A 24,011-nucleotide genomic window follows, 5' to 3' on the forward strand; every position below is an offset into this window, starting at 1 on the left:
AACAACAGAGATATATCTACACTCTTTAACAAAGTAAAGAGGAACAGGTAAGCACTTGCATCAAATAAGAGATTATGGCCCAGATTTACTAACAGCTTGCGTCAGTGCAAACCATCATTTTGGCGTTAAATAACGATGTCGGGATTTACTAAAGTGGATAATTAATGCTGAAAAGATGCGGTCTAGTTGCGACTGACCTTATTGCATATGCATTTCTAGTAGTTTCCTTTTCAAATGCAACATTTTTAGAAGGAGAATATTTTAATGATTCATGCGTCGCGATTTACTAATGTTTGCGCGTGTGTTATGGCTGGTATTTGCGCCATTCAAAATTTAACTAATTCAAAGCAAATGCTGAGAGAGCTTTGCATAATTGCACATTTTGTTCTTGCAGGGGAATCTTAAAAAACAGAGATGAAAGAATACTTGATGTTATGATGGAGTCATAATAAAAGCAGCCAATTAGCAACAGAAATAAACTGTCTGGCAGATGTCTGAACCCGACATGAACACAAGAGGAAGTGAAAGACTGAGAAAGAGAAACACACAGCTGGCTGGAGGATTTCCTCACCAGAGACCTCAGAGGGCTTTTCTATAAAAAACAATGCCAATGTGCACGTGCACGGTCGTGAACTTTCTATGATGCCGTAAGATTCTAGTTTACATGCCTTGCAATACAATAAATCTAAATCTCACCTGATGAGCCAGGATGTAGATGTTATGGCCGACATCTTTAGGTCTGATCTGATCTGATGTCTCCTGGTCAATCTCACTTTGTTCTCCCTGTCTGTAGACCTCCTTTATCACATCAACCTACCATACATACATACTCAGTTAATAATCCGTAAATAAATGACATTTATAATAAAATACAGATGTTTTGACTGATATTACATGATCAAACAAAAAATAAAAATATTTTTTAGCCCACCAGTTCATTGCCCCATCTTGTCATCTTGCTCAGGATCTTCTCAGCATTCTCACTGTCTTGACGACTCTCCATGATGGCCAGAAGAAGTTTAGATGCATTGTTCTGAAAAAGGACATTTTTAAGTATATGTCTTCAGTTATGCTTGTAAGTATATGTATGTAATGTGTGACCACGCATGTGAAATTCTAGCTAAAATCGAAATATGAGATTAGAAGCATCACATTTTGAATTTAGTCAATGATTTATTCTCTGACATGACCTTACTCAGTCAATATTAAAGATATCAAGGTTATATTTTTAGGATGATTTTATATAAAAATAAAAATAACTTTTGCCGTGTTTTCACAGGCACTATTACATATGTATTAGGGGTGTCACGATTCTCCAAATCCTTGATTCGATTACATTTTAGATTCTAAGGTCACGGTTTTATTCGATTCTCGTTTTTTTTTTTTTTTTGAAAGCACCCATGCCATTTTTAGACTAGACTTTTATGAAATATAATATCTGACCTTGAACCCGAAAATGCCCTGCCATGTTAGTTGTGTTGCCAGTGGAAAAATATGGTACACACACATACCTGATCAAACAAAACTTCCTGTCAGATGAACATTCCTGTCAGTTCTTTGCACCTTAGAAATGCGCTTTTATTACCGTCAGACGTGATTGTGAGACTATACCCCAATAAGTCATGTTTAAATGTTGTTTTCACAACTCTTATGCTGCGTTTACACCAGCCGCGGTATAGGCGTGAAGCGGGAGTGATTTCAATGTTAAGTCAATGTGAAGACGCGTTGACGCGCGGATGAGGCGCGGAAGACGCAATTCCGCTTCATTTGCGTGTCTAGTTCCGAATTCAGCGCCTCGCGCGATATACGCGAATGGTACTTTTTGTGCATTTTGCGAAATTGCGGCTGATGCCCGAGTTGAAAAATTTGAACTTTGGCGGAATTTTGCCCCGCATTAACCAATCAGGAGCCTGCTTGGTTCTGTGGCTGCAGCCCCGCCCAGAGTCACTCATTCACCCTGAAGGAACGCTTGATATTGTCTGTAAGCAGTCACCCGGAGCTATACGACACAAGTTCTTATTTCTATAGAGACAGGAATAAAGGACCTCGCTTGGAAGAGTGTCAGTGAGGACATTGGGAAACTTGGTAAGTTGTAGATACACATTTCACTTTTGAGTCACGCGCCGTTTATTTTCCCCCTATAGTAAGGTTACCAAATACAAACCGGTAACTCTCTCCATAAATGCACAATTAACATCAGTCATCTTGAAAACAGACAACCGCATAGCACTTGCCCCTCCCACAAGAAGCGAATTTTGCCTCTGACGCGCATCAAATGCTTGCTTTTTCCACGCGTCTACTTCGCTCTAGACGAGCGAATGCATTCAAACTGTTCAAGCGGCAAACCTATTCGCAATTTTGACTGCTGAAACGCAGTTGGTGTAAACGTAGCATTAACGCGGCGCGAAATTCCGCCAAAGTTCACAATTTTCAACTCAGCCGTCAGCCGGCAATTCACCTCAAGCGCAAAATGCTCAAAAAGCACCATTGCGTATTCCGTGCCGCGCCAAACGCCTCATCCGCGCTGCGAGGCCTCCAGACGCGCGTCAATGCGTCTTCACATTTACTTAACATTGAAATCACTCGAGCTTCACGCCCTTTATTGTGGCTGGTGTAAACGCAGCATTAAGCAACTGAAATAAGTTGTTGTGAAACTTAAACAGATCTCAGTTCAGAGAAACGACCGGTTCTGTCACAGACGCCGTTCTGCTGTGCACGCACGCATGCTCTGATTGAGTTCAGCTGAAGGCGGGAGGCGCGTGCTGTTTTTTTGTTTCCCATGTAAAGAGCAGCTCGCGTGGTGTCTCCTGCATCTCCCATGCTATCTTTTAACTGGCTGTAGCTAGCTAGAGGAGTTAGAGGAAGTTAGAGGAGGTTGACTCGCAGCACTCAACACGTGTTTTTTTCCCGCTTGGCAAGACAACCGGACGTGACATTGGGGCGTGGCAGCATCGACGATTCCATTTTTTAATTTGAAGTTCGAGGTTGAGACTTTATTTTGATCGATTTCAATTTAAAATCAAAATAGTGACACCCTTAATATGTATGCAAGTAAACACTATTGTAAGAGACATTCCTAATTTTCACAATCTCAAAACAAAACCACTAAAAACATCATAAAGGCAAAATGTAAAAAGTGACCTGAGAGCAAACAAGAATGAAAAAAGCTATGCACCATCTACACTTTAACACACCAAAAATCTGTAATGCATCAAAACAAGTCACTTTGTCATCCGTAAAACCTTATTATGACTGTATCAATTGCCTCATTTTGCAAGCCACATGAGCAACCATACACAAACAAGTACCTTCAGCTCCAGCACAAGGTCAATACGGTTCTTCCCCAATGGATCAATCTGGTTCACGATGAGGGCTATGATGATGTCAATGCCATTTGACTCATGCCTGGCTATGCATGACTGCGGGAGAAAATGCATAATTTAATCACCCTAAGGACGTAAGCTGAAACAATGTAGGTAACGGCTCGTTGTTTATTAAGACTTTTACAAGTCGGTCCTTTGGCATAATCAGGCCATAAACAAGTTCAGTGCCAAATCTAACACCAGGACCCATTTGAAACCAAACTGTACCTGGTTCTCGTGACAAGGGCCCTGGCAGTACTCTGTGATGGTCTCCAGCGTCTGTTTGACCAGGTCCACATTCCTCTCATTAATGTAGAGACCCAGCAGCCCCAAACCTCCCGTTGTGCTTCCACAGATACAGTCAAGAAACTGCAGCGTCTCGCACACCAAGTTATAATTGGTCTTGTTGCTCTGATCTCGCAAAAAGTTCTGTGTAAAGAGCATTTAGAAAGTTGAAATAACACCACAAACCTTAATCCAAATGTCCTGAATGGCAGTAATTGGTCTCTCTGTTGAGACTGAGTTTAAGACACATTTCCATATTAGGTTTGGGGCAACCTGAAATGTTGATCCTCACTGCAATTTTTTACTTTTCAAACAAGGTGCTTTCTTCTTATGATGGAAAATGTAACTTTTTAAGATTTGAGAAAATGTAAACCTGACGAGGAGCATCAAAGTTTGATTGTAATCTTTGACGGGACCGTACTCCGTCAAATTAAAGGATTCGTTTATTTTCTTAAAAAAATCCAGATAATTTACTCACCACCATGTCATCCAAAATGTTGGTGTCTTTCTTTGTTCAGTTGAGAAGAAATTAAGTTTTTTGATGAAAACATTCCAGGATTTTTCTTATTTTAATGGACTTTAATGGACCCCTACAGGTTAAAGTTTTAATACAGTTTAAAATTGCAGTTTCAAAGGACTCTTACGATCCAAAATGAGGCATAAGGGTCTTATCTAGCGAAACGATTGTCATTTTTGGCAAGAAAAAAAATATGCCCTTATAAACCACAATTTTCGTCTTCCTCCGGTCCTGTGACGCCACAGCGCGACCTCACGTAATGGCGTAATGACCTCAAAAGGTCACGTGTTACATGTATGAAGCGCGCATTTGCGGACCATTTTAAACAATAAACTGACACAAAGACATTAATTAATATCATTCGACATACAACAACGTCGGAACGGTCTTCTTTCTCCACACTTGTAAACACTGGGGCGTAGTTTCGCATACGTTATCCGTGACCTCCTGATGTGATGTTGTACTACGTGAGGGCGCGCGGGCGCGCCACAGGACCAGAGACAGACGAGAAGCCGTGGTCCAAAAGTGCATTTTTTTTTTTTTTCCTGCCAAAAATGATGATCGTTTCGCTATAAGACCCTTATGCCTCGTTTAAGATCATTTAGAGTCCTTTGAAACTGCAATTTTAAACTGCATTAAAACTGTTAAGTGTTGAGTTAAGTGTTAAGTGTTGGGGTCCATTAAAGTCCATTAAAATAAGAAAAATCCTTGAATGTTTTCCTCAAAAAACATAATTTCTTCTTGCCTGAACAAAGAAAGACATCAACATTTTGGATGACATGGTGCTGAGTAAATTATCTGGATTTTTTTAAAGAAAATGAACCAATCCTTTAAAGATTTTAAAGTTATTTTTCCTTATGTAGAAAACAGTAAAGCTGCACAACACCTGCAAATCCCTGTTATGGTTCTCACAGAGCAGCTGAAGGAACCGCAGGATGGGTTTCATGATGGTGATGGCCTGGCTCATCTGAATTTCCTCCTCCACTTCCTCTACCCCCTCCATTCCATTTCCCATCAGCTCCATTTCAGGGTCCAGCTCCCGACGAAAGACGCCATATGCTTTGGATGTGACCGAGGAGGCATCTTTCAGCTGACCTCGCATCTCTTCTCGGAGGAGCAAGGAATCTCGAACTTCAAAAAGCGAAAGGTAAATTTATTAGGTAAACTGTTATTTAAAGGGGGGACTAAAGCTATTCCATGCATTCTGACTTATTAACACTGCATTCCTCATGCTAAACATAGGTAAAGTGTCAAAAATGAGTTTTTTTGAACATGAAAGATTCACATGTAACAATCTTGCTTTATTTCTTAAATAATTTCAGTGCAGGAAGTACAGTGGAAGTCCTTATACAAGCACTTTAACCAGAATAGCGCACGCGCACACAAACCAAGAGCTGACATGAAATCAACCTGTTTACCGCTACATTTTGTTGAAATGGAGTGGTTCCAACAAGGTCATAAGTCGTAGGGGGCAAGTAAAACTGCATCAGATGTCTGTGTTTTGTAGGGAACATACGGACTACCGGCACATCCGCGAACTTGATTGTAAATTTCGTCACCGCCCCTAGACTTCTCATAGACTTCCATACGAAAATGTTCGTACACAGCCGGCAGGCATAAATAACTTATGAAATCACTCAGATTAAACTAGTCGAGTAATTATCCCTCCACCCTGCCTGCCATAGAGCGCAAAAGATACATTAACACATTTAATTTGGTCAATATAAAAACATGTCCCTTTCATTCTCACAGCGTCAAATGTGTGCAACAACGCCATCCAGTGATTGCTGGAAATATCATTAATGCTAGTAGTTGTACGGCTGGACGGAAAAGTGCACTCAGTACTCTAAATATAAAGACATCATATATAAATCCGAAGTAATATCATTCACAGGCTTCCCTGTTGACTCAAGTAAATGTCCGGGTAAGACACTCTGGCCAATGGGAAGCGTTGCTACGCAAATTTGACGCTGTGAGAATAAAAGGGACATGTTTTTATATTGACCAAATTAAATGTGTTAATGTATCTTTTGCGCTCTATGGCAGGCAGGGTGGACAGATAATTACTCAACATTTTAATCTGAGTGATATCTTAAGTTATTTACGCCTGCCGGGTGTGTACGAATGTTGCTTTGTTCCGCTATTTTGTATGGAAGTCAATGGGAAGTCTAGTTTGTTTTCCCCCAAAAGTGGGCATGAACCTGTTCAGAGACATACTATGACGTTGCGCCGGTTGTGCGTATAATGTAAACGACACAAACATGTTGTGAATCATAAGTTATCAAGAGAAAGTGGCATGATGTTTTGTGTGTGTTGCTTGCTCGTGTCTCGCTCCGCCCTTGGTATGCTTCCAGGAGCTCAGGTTTATTTGGAAATAATAGCTGATCTATCTTTTATAAATCTGATAAAACTAAACACTCTTTAGATATATGAAGGATGTAATACTACTCTATAGGTAGTCAGGATTAACATGAGATTAGCAGAAACAGCCTGTGTTATGGGAGCTTTAAATTCGCAATGAAATTGAAGTATCGACTGCCTTATTTTCCACGTGGTGACATATATCCGAGTGAAATCAACTTCTGAAATAAAATAAGGTAGGGCTTATCGGGATCTGATTGGATCATTTGAAGTTGGGTCGTATTGGTAATTGCTAATGGCAACGATCTCCTGGACCCCGCCCACCTGCCATACCATTTGACCCATTAACGTTTTTGATTAAGATTATGATGGCACATTCATTTTTTTAAATAATGAAGCTCACAGCTAAGTCATTTGTAAAAAATACCACCTGATCTCTCAAAGTTCTGTGGGATAGACACGGAATTTTTTGCTCATTTTTCCGTGGCATCCTCACAGATCTCCGCATTTTTCCGTGGCCCTGCTACGGACTGTCTTTTTCCGTGGCATTCTCACGGGTTGGTTACTCAACTGCTTTTTCCTATTTTCAAACCACTCTCACTTCGGTTTAGGGTTAGATCTGGTGTTTGCGTTAGTATGTCACTTTAACTATTGGTTTATACTATTTTTCCTGATGTATTCTTTTATATTTTCTAAACTTTAATCAATTGTCGCCTGGCGTTAGGGTTAGAGTTGGGTTTGGGTAGGGATGTCAGTTCATGTAAATCTAATCCTAAACCAAAGCGAAAATGGTAAGAAAATAGGACAAAACAGTTGAGTAACCAATCCGTGAGAATGCCACGGAAAAAGACAGTCCGTAGCAGGGCCACAGAAAAATGCGGAGATCCGTGAGAATGCCACCGAAAAATGAGCAAAAAATTCCATGACTATCCCAGGGATATTCGTGAGATCAGGCTGAAAAATCCAAAACAAATTGCAGTTTTGTATTTTATTTTCATTTTGACTTTGTAAAGAAATTGTTATTTATAATATTATATATAATCACAAATGTACCTAATTTACTGTCAAATGCAAACAATATTCTTCCAAATGGCCAACATATTTATTTTCTTGTTATTTATTCAATTACAAGGTTGCAGTTACTGCTATTGGTATTTCAGTACTGATGAAACAGTTTATTGAAAACCAAATCACTTTAATCTTAAATCTCAAGTACAAGCAACAGTCAATAATTGCTTCTCTTTTACATCAAGCGAACTCTTTTTATCATCTGTGAAGTGTTAAACAAGACATCATTTTAACAGCCAGCCTTTGATTAACTGGCAGCTACCCCTCACGTGACCTCATGTGACATAGAAAACAGCAAATGAAACGGGGACGAATGCTATTCATACGTCTGCATGTCTTGACATTAACGTTGCCTCGGGCATGAACCGCACTTGCATGATTAGCTGTGCATTAAGGAACACTTGTTTTGTCAGAGACGCCTATTCATACAACCAATGACACAATTATAGTGCAAATGCAGCGTGTCATTTACAGAGTCAGGGTCGAGCTTTAAGATTAAGCATGTATGTTAAAGCAGAACACTGCAGTTAGGAGACGTCTATATTTGTAACAAGAAACCGAGAGAGTGATTAGAAAAGGTTTATTTTAAGGCTTTAACCAGACGTCACACCTGATTCCTCTGCAAGTGATATATTTCAACAAAGCACAAGAGTAGGATAAAACAGCAACTTTTTTTCTAATTGTTTTTCTTTATTACATTATATTATATTATGAAACATTATAATGTCATTGATTCTGATTGGTCAGTAGCTGTGTATTATTTACCATAAAACATAGCTATGACTGCTGCACCCAACATTTCTTTGTATCCACAGGTTGGTTTCTCAATTTTTTTCTATTTTTAAACCATTGCTGCTTGATGTTGGGGTTAGATTTGGGTTAGGATTTCATTTAAAGTACACGTTTCTCCATTTTTTTGTCTATTTTTAAACCATGGTCGCTTGGAGATGGGTTTAGGATTGGGATTTGGTCTAGGATGTCATTTTATGCAACAGAAAGTTCTAACCCCAATCCCAAGCGACAATGGTAAAAAGAGAAGCCAATACATAAAATGCACGAAAAGATGTGCATGGGAAGGACTGGCGTATCAAAGGCAAGCAAAATTGGAAAATTGCTATTTATAGGCAATTCATGAGAATTGGATGGCGTATCACTGAGCAGCACCCTTAGCAGCCACCCTAACCAACATAAACATATGTGAAGAAACATTTTAAGCCCTTTCACACAGAGAGCTGATCCCAGAAAATTGGCAAAAAAATCCCAGAGTGCCTTCTGTGTTAACGCAAACACATCCTGGAATTGAGTCTAGGATCACTCGCATAATGGGGAGCATTATTTTTCATGTATTATCGTGTATTATCCATAGACTGAGTGTGAAAAAATTTTATATTTGTATTCTGTGGTAATTGTTTTATAAAGGCACTAAGGTACTCAAACCTAGTACTGTTTTGTGAACTTTGACATTAAAGTGAAAAGCAAGTGAAGATCTGTCAAACACCAAATGTTCGGAAAACAAAAGTTTTGTTAAGGGGGGGGGGGGACTTATTAACACAGTTATATAGTTGTTTCCTCAGGCTAAACGTAGGCAAAGTGTCAAAAAAGCAGTTGGGCGTATTTCTGAGTATTTCTGTGCCGAATGCACTTTGCCAGGGTTCGTACAAGTTTCAGAAAGTTTTTTTCGATTACAGGTCCAACTGACGTTTCAGGGGTTTTCTATACGTATCACTTCTTTATATGGGCACTTCCCCCGGAAAACCCCTTCCACCCGTCAATCAGCGGGAGACGCTAGAGCTTGCAAACATCTTATCACGCCACTCAGCTTTGTTTAATTTCAAAACTCAACAATGGCACGAAAGATGAAGTGTGTTTTTAGATGTAAGGAGAAGAAATCCAGCCTTATGAAAACAATGGATATAGTTTATTATCCGGGGAAGCAGCGGAGTTTTGCATGTGTGTTTGATGCGCTGGATTTTCCCACCCGGGTCATGACGAGTTGCACGCGGTAAGTAAGATTTCTGAGTCTTCTGAGTAAGTAAGACAACCGAAATGCAGAAACAGCGTGTGTTACGTGAGCTTTAAAAAACGTAAAAATAAAACCCTAACTTTTTTTGTAAAACACCTTCTGGTGAATCCCACAAAGAACAGTTATCAATGTATTTTGTGGGTCATATTTCACTTCAAAAAGGTAAGAGAAAATTATTATTGGTTCTATTAAATGTAAAAGGATTAGAATTTCTAAATAAATTTGTAGATTACTTGCATACTCTTTTTTTGAGGACCAAGTCTAAAAGTTCTGGTTTTATTTCATTTTGAAAGAATATTTGGGGGATAATTGCAAAAATCTCAATATGGTGTAACCCAGGGGTGTCCAATCCTGCTCCTTGCCATCGACTATCCTGCAGAGTTCAGGTCCAACTCTAATCAAACACACCTGCCTTCAATTTTCAAGTAATCCTGAAGTCCTTGATTAGCTGCTTCAGGTGTATTTGATTTGGGTTGGAGCTGAACTTTGCAGGACAGTCGATCGCCAGGAGCAGGATTGGACACCCCTGGTGTAACCGGTCTGTGTCAGTTGGTGTAACTAGTATTTTTTTAAACGAAAATATAAATATATTCATAAAAAATGTGTAATATGATTTTTTACATACATTTTACATACATTTTAACAACATTTGCCAAAGATTATTTAGAAAACAAAGCTGTTTTCAGCATATGTCCGGACAAATATTACAAAAACGCATTAAAATGTACATTTAGAAATGACTAATAAAATTATATAAAAAAAAAAATATATGATTACGCTTACATGCCATCAGGGGAATAAAATATTTAATATTTCTCATTCTTTGGCGCAATTGGTGGTTACACCATTTGACATTTTCATGTCCATTCAATCGTAACTTTCATAAAAATGGTGCAAATGTAATTTTTTATTGCATAAAATCATCATAAAAACACTATGTGCATTGAAATAAACTTGATGCATGCTTTTAAAACTTTTAAAGTTTTTTAAAAAGATTTTTGAATTTCTCATCTTGCCAAACCGATTTTTGTCACTGACCCAACTACAATGGGAAAAAACTACTATGAATCTTATTAGTGCAATTCTTATACAAAAAGAAATGTATAATTTTTTCTCTCTCCGTTCTAAGGTAAAGTATGAGCCGGGTGTATCTTGATAGTTCCATGCTCCTAAGTTTATCTCATGTTTTGCAAAGAAACACCAAACTTTACCTTTTTTATGTCTCATTCCCAGGCCCTCTACTTCCTCCTCTCTCTTCCTGCAGCTTAGCTCAAACATGTTGACTGACACGCTGGAGCGAATCTCTTTCAGAGCCTGCTCCATGCGATCGTAGAAGACCTTGAAGAAATTCTCACACTTCTTCTGCTTGCGTAGCAGATTATAAAAAGAGTTCTAAGGGGAGAAAAACAAAACATTACATCAAAACACAAGCACCTGTGAGATCCAGATGAACTGGGCTGCACCTGTGCTTACCTGGATCTGTGTATTTCCTCCTCTAAGCAATGCGATGCCCAGCTGAATGCTCTCCTCAAATATACGGTCATTCTTGGTGCTAACAATGAGATCAATGACCAGCTCAGATGCTCCCACACTGTCCAGCATACACTGAATATCCACAAGGCTGCTGCCAGGTTTATCAGAGTCTTGCCCGGGTGAACCACCTGAACACATGCACAAATACAGTATATATACACAAAATAAAACCACTTCAGTTACTTTTAAATGCAACCATACAATAATCCCATTCCTGTTGAAAGACTGACATAATGCACAACTCACATACGTCAGAAATATACAGTAATATACAGTACACTGAAAAATAATACGCTGGATTAACCAAAAAAAATGAAAAAGAGTGCATCATTTTTGCATCCACTTTTTAAAGGTGCAGTGTGTAGATTTTAGTGGCATCTAGCAGCGATATTGTAAATTGCAACCAACTGCTCAGTTCACTATTCAACGAAACGCTTAGAGAAGCTACGGTAGCCCCAAAGGACAAATATGTTGTCGTCTAAGATATTATACAGTAGTGACAAAACGTAGAGCAGTTTGTCCATTTAGGGCTACTGTAGAACCATGGCAGCACAAAATGATAACAAAATGGTAACAAATGGTAAGGGGACCCGCTGTGTATATAGATAAAAATGTCTCATTCTAAGGTAATAAACACATAACAGTTTGTTATGTAGGGTCTTTATACAAGACTGATAATATAGTTATGTATTTTATATTACATTTCTGTCATTAGATACTTCTAAAACATACACACTGCACCTTTAAAGTAAGTTTTACATGGAATTTAATGCAGTTTAAGCAATTGCAATTTTTTCAATAAGTTTTACATAAAATTTTAAGCATTTTAAGCAATTGCTTACAATTCCATGTAAAATTTACTTTAAAAAAATGAATGCAGTATATTTTTATGTAAATACAGCCTATAATTTTTAGTCCACAGCCTAGTTAGTTATATTTACTAAAATAATTCAAGTAGTTCTAACCAAAAATTATTAATTTAATTTCCTTCTTACCAAAGTTACATGATGAAATTTAGTTAAATTTACTAAATAATGTGTTTATTTAGAATGACTCACCTTTTTGTGTTATTTTTTTAAATATTGTTAAAAAACAAGAATTATAATTTTAATAGAATTTACTCAATTTTATTTAGTTAAATTAACTAAGTCCCAAAATAATTTACAGTGTACAGTATTGTGCTAAAGTCTTAGGTCACCACCAGCTTTGATGTTTTAAAACACAATTTTAATCAACATCCATATTTATTTATAATTAGAAATTTTATTTCATTTAAGTTTAAGAGAGTCTGCAGGTTCGTGCTATGGCTCAAATGTAAGGGGAGCCCACATTAACTTGACACTAGCTCTTTTATATACTGTATAAATCATTTTATTTTGTTTTTTTAATACTGCACACACATTTTCTGTATTTTCTGGTTTTGTTCTGATAAAAAAGTGAGAAATAATTATATATGGTCATTATATCATTTCAAAAACAAGAAATCTAAAGGTTGCAAAACCTTTAACAGTGCGTGCATTATATTATTGTGTCTCTTACTGTGTGTGCTTTTTTGTTGGGGTTTCCAATAAAGTTTGTTTGGGAACTCATATAAAGTCTGAGGCACGTTGTAATCGTCTGTTAATCAATAACGTATGGCGTGTCCCGCAGTTTAAACCATCATTCTGAGATTACATCATTTTATTCTTGATCAAGAATTACAGTGGTTGTATCATTTCTACTGTAAGTACTAGACAAATATTAAAGATTAAGGGAAACATTTCAAGCCCCTGTTTACAAAATGTAGTATAAATTTTGTATGAAATGTTTTAGCTCAGAATGCACCATAGATAATTTTTTATAGGATGTCAAAATAGGCACTTAATAGGTGTGGGCGAAAATACACAGTTTTTATGTGTATCCCTTTATAGAGCACCGATTATTCAAGATTTTACATTTCCTTTGGTGGTAGGTGTGTATTAGTACATGTTCATGATATCCAAAAGGTACAAACCCAAAGTAAACGAAAACGCAAGTTCTCACTTCCACAAACACTTTTTAGTGTAAAAGTTAAAGAGTTTACTTTTTGACCGACCCACAAAAGCACATTTAAATGATATGTAATAAAACAACATGTTTAATGATGGTATTGTTATCCTTATATTCTTAATCTTCAGAGAAACAGATAAAACGACATGTTTTTTGCTTATATGATTAAAGTGAATACATTTTACAATTTTCTGTCAGTCTTTCACTTTCTGTCTCTTGTAGTGCATTAATCTTCATATTCATTTTAAACTTCAAAGAAACAGATTAAATACTTCATATTTATGCTTATTATGTATGATAGAAGCAAATACACGTTGTTGTGTCAGTCTCACTCTGTCTCGTGCAGTGCATTAATCCTCAAATTCTTTATACTGTAATCTTCAGAGAAACAGATAAATGTCATGTTTTTGCTTATGCTGATGCAAGTGAATACAGTCGCGTTGCTCTCTTTCTCTTGCAAGTTAAAGGATTAGTCAATTTTCTTAAAAAAAAATCCAGATAATTTACTCACAACCATGTCATCCAAAATGTTGTCTTTCTTTGTTCAGTCGAGAAGAAATTATGTTTTTTAAAGGAAAACATTCCAGGATTTTTCTCATTTTAATGGACCCCAATACTTAACAGTCCCAATGCAGTTCAAAATTGCCGTCTCAAATGACCCTAAACGATCTCAAACGAGGCACAAGGGTCTTATCTAGCAAAAAGATTGTCATTTTTGGTAAGAAAAATAAAAAATTTGCATACATGTACATTTTAAACCACAGCTTCTCGTCTGTCTCCGGTCCTGTGGTGCGCCAGTGTGACCTCACGTAATTGCGTAATGCCGTGGAAAGGTCACGTGTTACATACATGAAACGCAGATTTGCGGACTATTTTAAACAACAAACTGACAAGGAGACATCAATTAGTATCATTCGACATACAACAACGTCAGAATGGTCCTCTTTCTCCACACTTGTAAACACTGGGGCGTAGTTTTGCATACGTCATCCGTGACCTCTTTACTTGATGACATATTACGTGAGGTCGCGCTGGCGCGCCACAGGACCAGAGGAAGACAAGAAGCTGCGGTCCAAAAGTGCACATCTTTATTTTTCTTGCCAAAATGACAATCGCTTCGCTAGACAAGACCCATATGCCTCGTTTGAGATCGTTCAGAGTTTAATTTTAAACTGCAATAAAACTGTTAAGTTTTGGGGTCCATTAAATGGCGGTGTCATGGTTGTATAGTGCAGATGAAGGGACGGTATTATTATAAGATCCCCATTCTACATCACATGGGGAGCGAAATCGTATTTTTTTTTACATGTTTGCAGAGAAAGGCTTACCGAAACAATTGCTGTTTTTCACGTTTTTGGTTGGTAGAAGCACCGGGGAACCAGTTACATCACTTAAACATGGAAAAGGCAGATTTTCATGAAATGGCCCCTTTAAGTGGATTTAAACATTGTTTGACAAAAGTAAGCGTGTTCTTAATGTAAAATGAAAGTAAAATAACAATCACCTGGTTGTTGGCGCCCCCTGCAAACATATGTTATAATAATTAACTTTGTTAAATACAACCAGAGCTCTCTCGTTTCACTAGGCTGCATCCTCTAAAGGTCGCATTCGAAGGTTGCATACGTCATAAGGTGGTCTCATTTCAGAAAGCAAATATGAAACTCTGAATGTGACCTTCAAATGCAACCTTCTTTCAAGGGAATTGGGAGGATGAATGAGATGTATCCTTTGCTGCTGCAAATAACCACAATTCCTTGCATAGCCGCAAACAACGTCATTTCTCAATGTCATTCAATACCAGTTGTCAACTCATTCCCCCCAGCGTTTAAAGGGGTCATGGCATGAAAATCTGACTTTTCCATGTTTAAGTGCTATGATTGGGTCCCCAGTGCTTCTATCAACCTAGAAAATGTGAAAAAGATGAACCCAGTAACTTAGTTTTGGTAAACCATTCTCTACAAGCACACGAAAAAAATAGGTCGCTGAAATTTGGCTCTCCTTATGATGTCATAAGGAGCTCTTATTATAATAATACCACCCCTTAATCTGCACTATCCAATCACAGCACTGCCATTTAGTGCAGAGAAAAGCCCAATTGAGTTTTAATTGCAACAAACCACCATCATTGTGATCAGTGTTTGAATTTAATCAGCTCATTTGCTTTTTAAAGGACACACCCAAAACGCCACATTTTTGCATACACCTATAAAGTGGAAATTTAAACATGCTATAATAAATTATCTATATGGTGTTTTGAGATAAAACTTCACATATGTGCTCTGGGGACACCAAAGATTTATTTGACATCTTAAAAAAGTCTTGTAACATGGCCCTTTTAAAAAAGTTGCCAGCCAGCACCAGCATTTTTTTTTATAATTTTCACAAAAGTTTAATGCCTTTCAGAAAATGTTTCTTCTTTAATTATATAAACATGCAGTATAACAAATGAAAGAACAATCCCTCTGCATTCAAGCAAAAACGTTTTATCCTATCTTTATTTTTATTTTTTTTATTTTTTAATAATTGCTTTATTGTAAAGGACTTTTTGTTAGAGATCAGATTCAGTTTTTTTTTACTGTTTTTGCATCAGGAAATATGGATTGCTGTAATAACTGATCAATGGCGGTGAAAGTGTTAATACTAGCGAAGATGTGGTGTTTAAATGTAAAAGTACTTTCAAGTTTTTAAGTAGTTTTACCTCAGTAGATAAGATACATTTAAATTACTGTACAGAATTAAATGAGGCACTTTTTCTATATCAAGTAATAAAAAAATATTAAAAAATGTTTAGAATATTAATTAAGTAATGTAAGTTTTTCTTTAAAAAATAATGAACACCAAATTATCTTATAATAAAAGATGTAATTTTGCCCAAACTCTATTCTATTCACAGATAAAACAATCCCAGAACGCACTGCGCCAAGCTCCACCATAAAATATTTATCTGGAAAGTTCATCCATACTGTAGACAGTAGACAGCAAGCCATCTCACTAGAGTTTGTTTTCACAAATCAAAAATATCAGACAAATCAAAGTTTGAAAAATCTCCTTCAAAATCCAACCGCGTTCCCCAACCAGCACCAACCAGGAGCTAAGTGAGTCTTTGATGTATAAGAACCATTAAGTATTTCTAAAAGACTTTATAAATCACTCGATGGAGGGTTTGTGTTGCCTGAACTGATGTTATGTCTTATATTTAAAGTGACAGCACCAGCTGTGTTGAGACAGTGAAGACGTCAGTATTCATTAGAGTCAGGTATGAAAGGAGGTGAAGTTAGGTGAGAGATTGTTTACTGTGAGTCTCTGTGTGCTGTACCTCCAGAGGAAGAGCTGTTTCCACTGCTGTAGTCCAGGGATTTGACATGGGGACGCTGGTTGCCGAAGTAATGGGTCAGGAGGGTCTTCCTCAGCATGTTACCCTGAGGAAGAAAGAGACATGCTAGATTGTGCTGACATGGTGTTGATAACCACACATATATTTTGAGTTTCTTAGTTTGTAAAATAACAAAAATGGTCTATAGTAATAAAATTACAGTATAAGTTTGGGGTGGGATTGTTTAACAAAGAGCTCCAACATAATATTAGTTTGCGTACATATTAACTCGTCATTACTCCCGCTCGCATTTAAATGACAAGGTGCAAAGTACTGACAGGAATGTTTATCTGACAGGAAGTTTCGTTTTATTAGGTATGTGCGTGTACCATATTTTTCCACTGGCACGACGGTTCAAGGTCAGATATTTCATAAAAGTCTAGTCTAAAAATGGCATAGCATTTTTTGTGCTTTCAAAAAAAATAAGTAAAAACCGAGAATCGAAAATGTAATCGAATCGACGATTTGGAGAATCGTGACATCCCTAATACATACCTATCTTTATTTAATGCGCCAAGGTCGAAGTGCTGCAAACTAAGTGCTCGTCCGCCATACAATATAGTTCTTATTTTAAAGAAAAATTTTAATAAAAAAAAAATCGTTTTATTTTGTGTCACCATACTTACTCATGTAACAGTCTTTAAATAGGGAAAACATGGAAGTTTTTGGTGGCTTCTAAATTCATCCCTGTTTGGATCCTAATACTGCGTTCAGACCAGCCGCAGTAGAGGCGTCAAGCCCGAGTAATTTTAATGTTAAGTTAAAGGAACAGTATGTAGGATTGTGGCCAAAACTGGTATTGCAATCACAAAACCTGTGGCTAAAACTGGTACTGCAATCACACAACTAATGGCCAATATACAAAATGACAACATAAACATCAGTTGAGGGCTGCAACTCCACTTTTTAAATGACAATATCCTGGCCGGACCACTGTTGTCAGTGATATAAGTATTTGAAATGTAAATTATTTCTTAATGTCTAGTGACATATCAAGGCTATTTTATGATTAATTAATAGAAATTTCTTACATACTGCTCCTTTAAATGTAAAGGTCTCGCATCGCGAATGAGGCATTTAGCGGCACGGAATGCCGCAAATTGAGTGTTGCCGCGGGAAATGCATGAGTTGAAATATTAGAAATGTGGCGAAAAAACGCGCTGCGTTAACCAATCAGGAGCTTGCTCTAGTAGTGACGTGATTACAGAAAGCAAGAGAAGTCGCAAAAGCCCCTCCCATGACGTGAATTTCCGCGTGAATGTCTCGATAACTAGAATTTCACATGCGTCTTTCACACGTGAATGAAGTGAGTAAACTCTAAATGTGGTAGACGCAAATTTGACACCTCAAACGCAGCTGGTGTGAACCCACGGTAAGAAATTAATGTGGCTAGGCTAAATTCTAACACATCCATGACGCGCTGTTCAAAGATTAAGTTCACACATTGAAAAAAGAGTGAGGTAAGTTGAGGTAAGAACAAAGTAAAAAAATATTGAAAACGGTGGTGTTTTCCTTTATGGGCGCATTTACACAATACCGCTTTCAACTAAATACTAAAAACATTTTATAAAACATTTTATTTTTTGAAAACAACACATTACTGTCACACTGCAAACTACAAAAATTCTGTGATATCGGCAACTACTGGCTCAACACATACATAGCAACTTGGGTAGCCTTCATGAATCCATTAGAACAGAAATTGTTGTAACACTGTTGTCATTTTTATTCAAAACTGTTAAAAAAGCGAAGAAATAAACTTTCTTTTTCGTTTTTAGTACATCCTTAGTATGTCGTGTACCGAATTTACGCACTTCAGGTACACTTTCCCTAAACCCAGAACATTACGTTAAATAAAAATAATAATAAAGCAACAAAACACAACCACTTCACATACAAACACAGCACACACAAACAAGTCCAGATCGCTCTTGTAACGTGTGAGTTTCATTTCCTATTCGTTTCTTTTCGCACGTCTGTATGTTTCCTTCCCAAACAGTGTTGGATTGAAACACTAATCACATGGGATAACTTTTTACATAACTGGTATAAACTGTCGTAATTGCTGTAATTATGCCAGAAGTGTAGCGAAACCTTGGGGAGTCAGAGAGGTGAGAGCTGAAGGTTGAAAGCAGACGCCGCCTCGAAAATCTGTTTCCCAGTGGGAGAGAAAACTGAACGTGTGAAAAAGTGAGATCGTGTGGGGGGGCTGGCACAGAGACCGAGAGCAAGCGAGAGAGACAGATCAACAAAGTGAGAGAGAGAAAGAAAGAAAGAGAAAGAGAGAGAGTTACATAACACCTGGTGGTGGCTTGCTGAGAGATCACGCGGAAGGCACTACAGAGAGAGCAGGATGGTACCGAGTCTCTCTTTCTTTGTCTCTTTAACTAATGTTTTTTTTTGTATCCTTCATGTCTGTCCTTCTTTCCCTTTTAAATCTAGCAGAAGGTAGATGCAGCTCCTTTTGTGTTTCGTGTGATTTGGAAAAGAAAATAATAACCGAATGAATGTATCCAGGGATAATGCTACTTGTAGTGGCATTATGGAATTGAGGATTAAAAAGCAAAGCATACAATATCAGCGGGGTGGTGCGGCCCTATGCAACTGCATACAGTCATGTCACTCCAGTTGTGTAAAGAGCATTGAGCTCTTGTTGCCACCAAAGTTATCTTTGTTCCTATGGAAACCAACATAGTGGCAGACAGGCCTTGATATCTTAATGTTTTCACATTGTGATACACTACAAATTCTCACTATCTGTCACTTTGACAGGGGTAGACAGATAATTTTGGACTATGGTCTGTTCTTAATTGGCTTATTTTTATGTTTATTAGTAGAGCATGGCACCAGGAGCTCAAAGGTCATGGGTTTGATCCAAAGGGAATACACTTAGTTATAAAATGTATGGCTTGTAAGCACTTAAAGGCGGAGTCCATGATGTTTGAAAGCCAATGTTGATATTTGAAATCACCTAAACAAACACGCCCCTACCCCAATAGAATCTGGAGCTTCTGTTGATAGACCCGCCCCACACATACGCAACCCGGCATTTGATTTGATTGGCTATAAGTGTGTTTTGGTAGTCGGCCCGTCTCCTTTTCCAAAGCGTTTTTCAAAAATCGTGGACTCCGCCTTTAAGTCACTTTGGATAAAAGCATCAGTCAAATGCAAACATGTGAATATGAACCTAAACTCATTGAAACCATTACGTAATGAATAAGCAAACACACACTGTGTGATACAATGGAGACCCCCTAAGGCAGCATTTCTCAAAGTGTGGGGCGGGCCCCACTGGTGGGGAATAGGAACATTACAAGTGGGGCATGAAAAACGGGAGGAAATTTGGTCACAAAGTTTTACTTCATGCAAAATGATAAAACATTTGCGTGTTTATTTTCTCTTTTGCAGGTGATAAATGCTGTAATGTTTTAAAATATGATGTGACTAATACATTTCAACAGTTAAACTTGAAGCCTAGTTGATTACCATTTTGTTGGGGCGATTGGGGACAGGTAGGGCTCGGAACCCTTCCCTACCTCCAAAGTGGGGAATTGCAGAAAAAGTTTGAGAAACACTGCCCTAAGGTAACACTTTACTTGAAGGGGTGTTCATAAGACTGACATGACATGTGTCATGAACACGAAGGAGATTTTAAGCACATTTATGACAATTGTCATTAAGTGTCATTTGTTCAATTATGTCATTTTTAATGCAAAGATGACATTGTTTGAATTGTATTTGTTATGACATCTTGACATAAACCAATACATCATTACAACTTGTCATACATCTGTCATAAACATGACATAGCAGAATAATTATCAAACTTAAGAAACTACCTAGCTTTATGGGTTAACATTACAATAAACTGTCATTTAAATGTCATTAAGTGTAAATACAAATGTAAAAAAAATTAAATACCTTAACAAAATGCAACAGACACGTCAAAATATTATACTTAACTTTATGTGCACAATACATAAAAACTGACAACTAACAGAACTTGTTCTTCCTCACACAGAGGGTTCTGACATTTTCTGACACAGAAGAAAAACACAAAACATTTAATTAATTTAATTTAATGTAATTAACGTTGCAGCGATATGGACCCAACGCTGCATGGCTTCACCCATTATTGTATTATTTTCATTTAATTTGAGATGAATCGGTCTCCAAATGCAATAAAATATAATTTTATCAATTTTAATTATTATTATTATTATTGTTGAATGATTGAATTTATTTGTTAAACACATGGAGGAAACTTAAAAAAAACATTATAAACTGAAGAATATTCATAACAGTAAATAAAAATCGTAAATAAAAATTTGTAAATGAGTATCGGTCGATCTCTAATGATGTTGTTATAAAACTATTTGACACAGTATAAACACTTAATGACATTTTAATGAAAAATTCAATTTGAATCACTGGTAAAAAGTGGTCAATTATGTTGTCTTGGTAATGTCAAGATGTGATGGCAAGTTATGATGTATTGGTTAATGTCAAGTTGTCATAACAAAGACATCTCAAACAATGTCATCTTTGCATAAAAAATGACATAATTGAACGAATAACACTTAAAGGATTAGTCCATTTTCTTAAAAAAATCCTGACAATTTACTCACCACCATGTCATCCAAAATGTGGATGTCTTTCTTTGTTCAGTCAAAAACAAATTGTTTTTTGAGAAAAACATTCCAGGATTTTTCTCATTTTAATGGACTTTAATGGACACCAACACTTAACAGTTTTAATGCGGTTTAAAATTGCAGTTTCAATGGAGTTTCAAAGGCATAAGGGTCTTATCTAGTGAAACGATTGTCATTTTTGACAAGAAAAATTAAAAAACTCGTCTATCTCCGGTCCTGTGACACTCGACCTCACATAATTGCGTAAAAAAATCACATGTTACATGTATGAAACGCACATTTGCGAACCATTTTAAACAATAAACTGACACAAAGACATTAATTAGTATCATTCCACACACAACAACGTCGAAGCGGTCCTCTATACACTGGGGCGTAGTTTCGCATACGTCCTCCATGACCTCTTGACATGATGACGTATTACGTGAGGTCACGCTGGCACGTCACATGACTGGAGATAAACGAGAAGTTGTGGTTTAAAAGTGCATTTTTTTTTGTCAAAAATGACAATCGTTTCGCTAGATAAGCCTCGTTATACCTCACTTAACTTTGGGATAATTTAGAGTCCTTTGAAACTCTGTTGAAACTGCATTTAAACTGTTACGTGTTGCGGTCCATTAAAATGAGAAAAATCCTGGATTGTTTTCCTCAAAAAACTTAATTTCTTCTCGACTGAACAAAGAAAGACATCAACATTTTGGATGACATGGTGGCGAGTAATTATCTGGATTTTTTTTAAGAAAATGGACTAATCCTTTAAAGACAGTCATAAACGTTCATTAAATCTCCTTCATGTTCATAGCACATGTCATGATTATAAACACCCCTTCAAGTAAAGCGTTACCGAGACGAATACTGTACAAAGCTAAAACGATGTCTGACTGACAAGTGTGAGCTCAGCAAAATGGATCTATATTAAATTTAACATTCTCTGCTGTGACAAAAAACACAATACACCTGCACATTTTTTATCCAGCGCAAAGACAGATGGCATTCTAAATTATATGTCAATGTTTTTAAAATTGAGTAATGGTGGAAATGTTTTCACAAGCTCCCATGGAGCTGAAGAGGATAATGACACATGGGGTCTGTGTGCCTGCATACACACACTGTCAAGAGAATGACAAACAGTCACAGAGAGACGACACTTTCCTCTCGCACTCCGACAGGCACGTGCTGTTGATGTTCCTGCGCTTAGTAAACACTCCATCTCATCAGCAGTCAGCGCAGACCGTGTCTGCTTCCAACGTCTGGATGAACCGACACACACGCACGCACGCACATGGCAGCTGAGCATTATGATCTGATAAAAGCTCTGAACACTTGCTAAGGCAAGCATCACGATTTCTATTCATACTGGACGTTTAGCTTAAAAAAGACTTACCCAAACCTGACTTAGGCCATACTGTACCTAGAGACTGCATAGCACTGCAATGACAACCACCCAGAATACCTTAGCAACCACCTATAACAAACTAATATCTGCATAGCAACAAAATATTCATTTTCTGTACCTATTTACATGTTTTCTTAAAATCTGTTTGTTTTCTTAAGAAAGCAGGGGAGTTCAGCATCCATCCAGATGCTACAGTCTGTCTTGCACTTTGGATGGGAAGACACAGAAGGAAAAGTGAGAGATGAGGGTATCAGAGACCGGTCTGACTCATCCGTCTGCTGCATGAGCGAGGGAAAAAATACTCATGCAGGTGAAGAAGGAAGAGAGATAAAGAAGCAAGACAGATAGAGAAGGAGAGACAAGAGCAAGAGAGAGATTAAAAGATATATAGGGAGAAAGTGGAAGACAAGCTGACTTCTTTAAAATGTGCACAGGCACGCCACACTGCAGCTGGCACGGCTAAGCCTGGGATGCTCCGGCGAGCTTCAAAATGCTTTGCTGTCTGCAGGTACCCGAGCAATCGGGATGAAGAGATCCAGTGAAGGAGGGAGAAAGAGAGGGGTGCTCTGTGCCACCGGTCTGATTCGGGATGGGTTTAAGGCTTTGCGGCACACCCCCTGGGCCATATTGACTGCAATTACAGCACATGGAGCTAGGCTCTAGGGTTACAGATGCCATAGACTGTTTTCCAACTTTTAAAAATTGAGTAAAGGAGGGAGGAGTGAGAGAGCGAGGAGAAAAAGTGTCAGTACATTAAACCAGAGCTTGCGGCAGCATCCACTGCATTATAACCTATTCATAAGATTACACCTATAAGCAACGCAACACTTCATGCAGTATTGAGTTTTACATTTAAAGTATTGTATTCCTGAAGTAGTGAAACCAAATGGAAAATACCTAAATGTGTACACACTTTGAAATATCATTCATCATTTATAGCACAAACAAGTTTCCCACTCAAGTTCAATACTAATACTTGTGCCAAAAGTGCCAAAGTTGAGAAAGTAAAATAAAGTTTAAGATGTAATACATAATGTATAATAAATTGACAGCCGAGGTGCGCTACTACAACCATCAAACATTCCCTCCTGATTTAACCCAAGAAACTTACTTCAGACATTAACCACTAAAGTTGCTATGTCAACCCAAAAGACCTCCAAAACTTGAGACACTCCACTTTTTTTGAAAATATGCTCATTTCCTAGCCCCCCTAGAGTTAGCACTTTTAGCATAGCTTAGCACAATCCATTGAATCTGATTAGACCATTAGCATCGCGCTTAAAATAACCAAAGAGTTTCGATATTTTTCCCATTGGTTACTTTCAATAGCAGGGGACTATTTTCGGGCAGTGTGTGGGATCACTGCGCCTGCTGCGGCCATGTTGCATCGGGGAAGTCACTGATTGTTGCGCC

At 37.6% G+C, this 24,011-nt stretch overlaps 1 protein-coding gene across 1 annotated transcript in view; it reads right to left on the reverse strand.

Annotated features, from left to right (window-relative positions):
- Positions 1 to 24,011, reverse strand: part of itpr2 (inositol 1,4,5-trisphosphate receptor, type 2) — a 108,714-nt gene that overhangs the window by 25,345 nt on the left and 59,358 nt on the right. The window contains exons 38-45 of the mRNA XM_073853660.1: positions 16,494 to 16,596; positions 11,090 to 11,277; positions 10,828 to 11,008; positions 5,051 to 5,295; positions 3,591 to 3,791; positions 3,309 to 3,419; positions 932 to 1,033; positions 697 to 813 (exon numbers count right to left, since the gene is read on the reverse strand). Coding sequence (XP_073709761.1) covers positions 697 to 813; positions 932 to 1,033; positions 3,309 to 3,419; positions 3,591 to 3,791; positions 5,051 to 5,295; positions 10,828 to 11,008; positions 11,090 to 11,277; positions 16,494 to 16,596 — 1,248 coding nt within the window. The remainder of the gene's footprint in view (positions 1 to 696; positions 814 to 931; positions 1,034 to 3,308; positions 3,420 to 3,590; positions 3,792 to 5,050; positions 5,296 to 10,827; positions 11,009 to 11,089; positions 11,278 to 16,493; positions 16,597 to 24,011) is intronic.

Source organism: Misgurnus anguillicaudatus, chromosome 15 (genome assembly GCF_027580225.2).
Source record: "Misgurnus anguillicaudatus chromosome 15, ASM2758022v2, whole genome shotgun sequence".
NCBI classification, from domain to species: Eukaryota; Metazoa; Chordata; class Actinopteri; order Cypriniformes; family Cobitidae; genus Misgurnus; species Misgurnus anguillicaudatus.